This window comes from Ichthyophthirius multifiliis, assembly GCF_000220395.1.
Source record: "Ichthyophthirius multifiliis unplaced genomic scaffold scaff_1120509249962, whole genome shotgun sequence".
NCBI classification, from domain to species: Eukaryota; Ciliophora; class Oligohymenophorea; order Hymenostomatida; genus Ichthyophthirius; species Ichthyophthirius multifiliis.
In genome coordinates, this window is record NW_004087115.1 from 1 (window position 1) to 3,644 (window position 3,644).

The following is a 3,644-nucleotide window of genomic DNA, read 5'->3' on the forward strand; positions in this document are numbered from 1 at the left end:
AATAAAAATAATATTTAAAAAATATAATTCTAAGTATATTTTTTTTCATATATATTGCCAAAATTTTTTACTTCCTATTCTTATATATTAATTTATTATTAAAAAATTTATTTATTTAAATATTCATAATTAATTTTTTTTTAAATTTTTTTAATTTAATTATTTATATTTATTTATATAAATTTTGAAATTTATTTTATTAACAAATATCTTAAAAAATAAATTTATTTCACTTTTTCTTTTTATAATTTTTTAATATTTGCATTTTTTAATTAAAATTATTATTAAATTTCATTTTAGTTTAAATATTTTTAAAACATTTAAATTTCATATTTTTTTAAAAAATATTAAAGCTTTTTTTTTATTAAGTTTTTAATTTTTTGTATTTTTTTTATATTTTATTTAAAATATTCAGGCGAAAAAAAATAGTTAATAGTTTTTTTTGATTGATCTTATTAATTTTTTTAAAAAAATATATAAAAAACAATTTAATAAATAATATTTATCATACATTTTTGAGTTTAATAAATTTTTTTAAATAAAAAAATAAAATATATACATTATATATGTATTTAGGATTTATTTAATTATATGTATATTTAACAAATAAAAATCTTAAATTTTAAAATCATATTAGTTTTTATATTTGTATTTCTTAAATACTTGAATATTTTTTTAAAACAAACTTGGTTCAAATTATAAATGTATTAAAAAAATATATTAAATTTAAAAATAAATCAAAAATTACTTAAGTTTTATAACAAAATTAAAAATATTATATAAACAAAAGGAGAAAAAATCAAAATAATTTGAAGTGAGAAAATAATTATTAATTTTTTTATAAAAATAAATTTATATTTTCATTTTCTATATTTATAACAAATAATATAATAAGAAAACAAAATAAATTTTTCTTCCAATATTTTAATCATTTTGTAAATTAAATCAAATTATGTATTTAATGAATTATATGTATGTTTTCAGAATATAATTAATATTTAATATTATGTTAAAATAAATTTTTAAACTAGTTTTATAATGTATAAATTTAAATAAATCTATATATACAAATGATTATAAAAATTTGTTTATGATTATTAATACAATCATGAAAACATCTTAATTAATTATAATAATAATTTAATAGATTTTTTTAAAATAAATTATATATTTTAAAATTTAAAAATACGCCAATATTAATATTTTTTAATAGAAAAAAAAAAAAAATTTATTTAATAAATTTAAAAAAAAAAAAAAAAATAATTTATATAAAATTTATTTATTATTATAATGAAAATAAAAAAAAAAAAACTAAATAATATTTATATATTAAAATAAATAAATTATAAATATAAAATAAATAAAATATAAAAATTCAAACATAAAACATATTATAAATTAATATATCATACAAATTTATTCTATTCTTTTTTTTTTATTATTTATATATCATTATTCTTTTTTTTTTTATTATTTTAATTCATATTTATTTTTTTGATCTTATTTTTTTAGTCTTTATTAATGAGACTTATCTCTATCTGCAAATTTCCAAAAATTTAATCTATTTTTCAGGTTCTTTAATTCTTGCATCTTTAATCCACCAATCAGGTTCTTCATTTATAAATTTTTCAAAATCTTATTTATATTAACATTTATCTTATAATAGAACTAAAACAAACTCATTATTTAGTTTTTAAACGTCAAAATAATTATAAAAATCTTCTAAATATTTTTCATTAACTTCTTCATAAACTTTAGTAATATATTTTTTGAAGCCTTTAAGCAGATTTTTAGTATAATTACTTCTATTTTATGATTCTCTGTATTATATTTATTTTTATTTACTCCACCCTTATTTCATAGTTAAAGATTTTTTCTTTTTATCAAGTTTTTATTATTCTTATTCTTCTTTTTTTTTAGTTCTTAATTATTCTCATCCTCAATTTATATATATTCTTATTTTACAAATTATGTTTTAGTAGAAGCAGAATATAAACTTTATAATTATTAAGGATTTTATTCTAATTATTATTAAATTTATATATTATATTTTACAGGTTCGTTTAAATGTGTTAAGTTTTATTATTGAATATTGTGTTTACAAACATTACACAAATTATTATCAAGCATCTTTAAGTTTTATTATAAAAATTTATTCATTAGTTATTGTTATAAAAGTTAATTATTGTATTACATGTAAATTAATTAAGAATGATTATTAAAATATTAACTGTTTTCATATTATTGTTATTATTATTTTTATTATTATTATAATAATAAATTTTAGTTCAATAAATTAAGCGAAAATTATTGTTAGTTCATTTTTTAAAACTAGAGTTTTATCGAGTTTGTTTTTTTTTTTTTTTTAGATTATTATTTTTTTATTTATTTTTTTTATAAATTTTTGTTAATTTAAAATTAAAATAAAAAAATTATTTTATATTTTATTTTTCTTAAATTTTAAAATGAGTTTTAATATTCCCCCACAATTTAAATTTAACCAATATATATAAAAATATATGTATTTTTTATTAATTAACAATAAAGAAAAATTCAAAAAAATATTAAGAAAAATATATTTATAATGCAAATTTAGCAAATTTTTCTTTTTTTTTTCAATTCAAAAATAAAAAATAAAAAATTTGATAATAAATAAAAATATGTATTTATATAAAAATGAGCAATATACTTAAAAAAAATATAAAATAAACACTAAATATTAAATAAAATAAGCTAATATAGATTAAAATATGTAGTCTTTTTTATAAATTGTTATAAATAAATAAAAATTCAATTAATAATTTAACTTATATATAAAAAAATATTAAATTTATCTATTCTTTTTTAAAACTCAATAAATATATTGGAAAAAAATATATATATTATTTATTTTAATTTAAGTTAATAAACAAACAAAATATATGAATGATGATTATTTATTTTTTTAATATTAATAAAAACCAATAATATAACATAAAACACTATATTAATACCATATATAATTATTTATAAATATGAATATGTAAAAAAAAATTAAATAAATTGAAAAATTCAATTATATTTCATTAAATTATTTTTAATAATTAAATATTATAAAAAAATATAAATTATAATAAAACAATACAATAATTAAAATATTAAATTATTTATTGATTATAGGATATAATAAAAAACTATATAAAAAAAAAAAAAAATGCAATAATTAATTTATAAGGTGTATAAATAATAATAACTATTATAGAATATTTATATAATTTTTATTTTAAATAATTAAATTAAATTAAGAAGAAATTTATTTAGTATATTTAATTTTTATTTTATTTATATAGTTCATTTATCAAATTTATTTATTAAGAATAACTTATAAATATGATTAAAAATAAATTTAAAATTTATTTTATATATACAATTAATTTATCTTTTATTTATAAAATAATACATATATAATATATAAAAAATTAATTAAAATAATTTTATTTTATTATCAAATAATTTATAAAAAAAAAAACATATAAAAAGGAAATATATTATAAAATTACCTTTTATTAATAAAAAAAATAAAAATATTAAATATAATAATATAGTATAATAAATAAAAAAATAATAAAAAAATATTATAAACATATAAAATATAATAATAAAAT

The 3,644-nt window shown here is 10.2% G+C and overlaps 1 protein-coding gene across 1 annotated transcript, besides 9 other annotated features; it reads left to right on the forward strand. All coding sequences in view use genetic code 6, as the record gives it.

Annotated features, from left to right (window-relative positions):
- Positions 1-1,196: 1,196 nt before the first annotated feature.
- Positions 1,197-1,282: a microsatellite.
- Positions 1,214-1,278: a microsatellite.
- A 25-nt stretch (positions 1,283-1,307) lies between the features above and the next one.
- Positions 1,308-1,399: a microsatellite.
- Positions 1,400-1,417: 18 nt separating this feature from the next.
- Positions 1,418-1,496: a microsatellite.
- Positions 1,428-1,496: a microsatellite.
- Positions 1,497-1,521: 25 nt separating this feature from the next.
- Positions 1,522-1,864, forward strand: IMG5_044970 (hypothetical protein; the record flags this gene model as incomplete). The annotated part of the gene is made up of 1 exon (XM_004037632.1): positions 1,522-1,864. One exon carries the CDS (start codon positions 1,522-1,524, stop codon positions 1,771-1,773), a length of 252 nt encoding a protein of 83 aa, XP_004037680.1. The 3' UTR covers positions 1,774-1,864.
- Positions 1,865-2,239: 375 nt separating this feature from the next.
- Positions 2,240-2,270: a microsatellite.
- Positions 2,271-2,358: 88 nt separating this feature from the next.
- Positions 2,359-2,396: a microsatellite.
- Positions 2,397-3,546: 1,150 nt separating this feature from the next.
- Positions 3,547-3,644: a microsatellite.
- Positions 3,592-3,643: a microsatellite.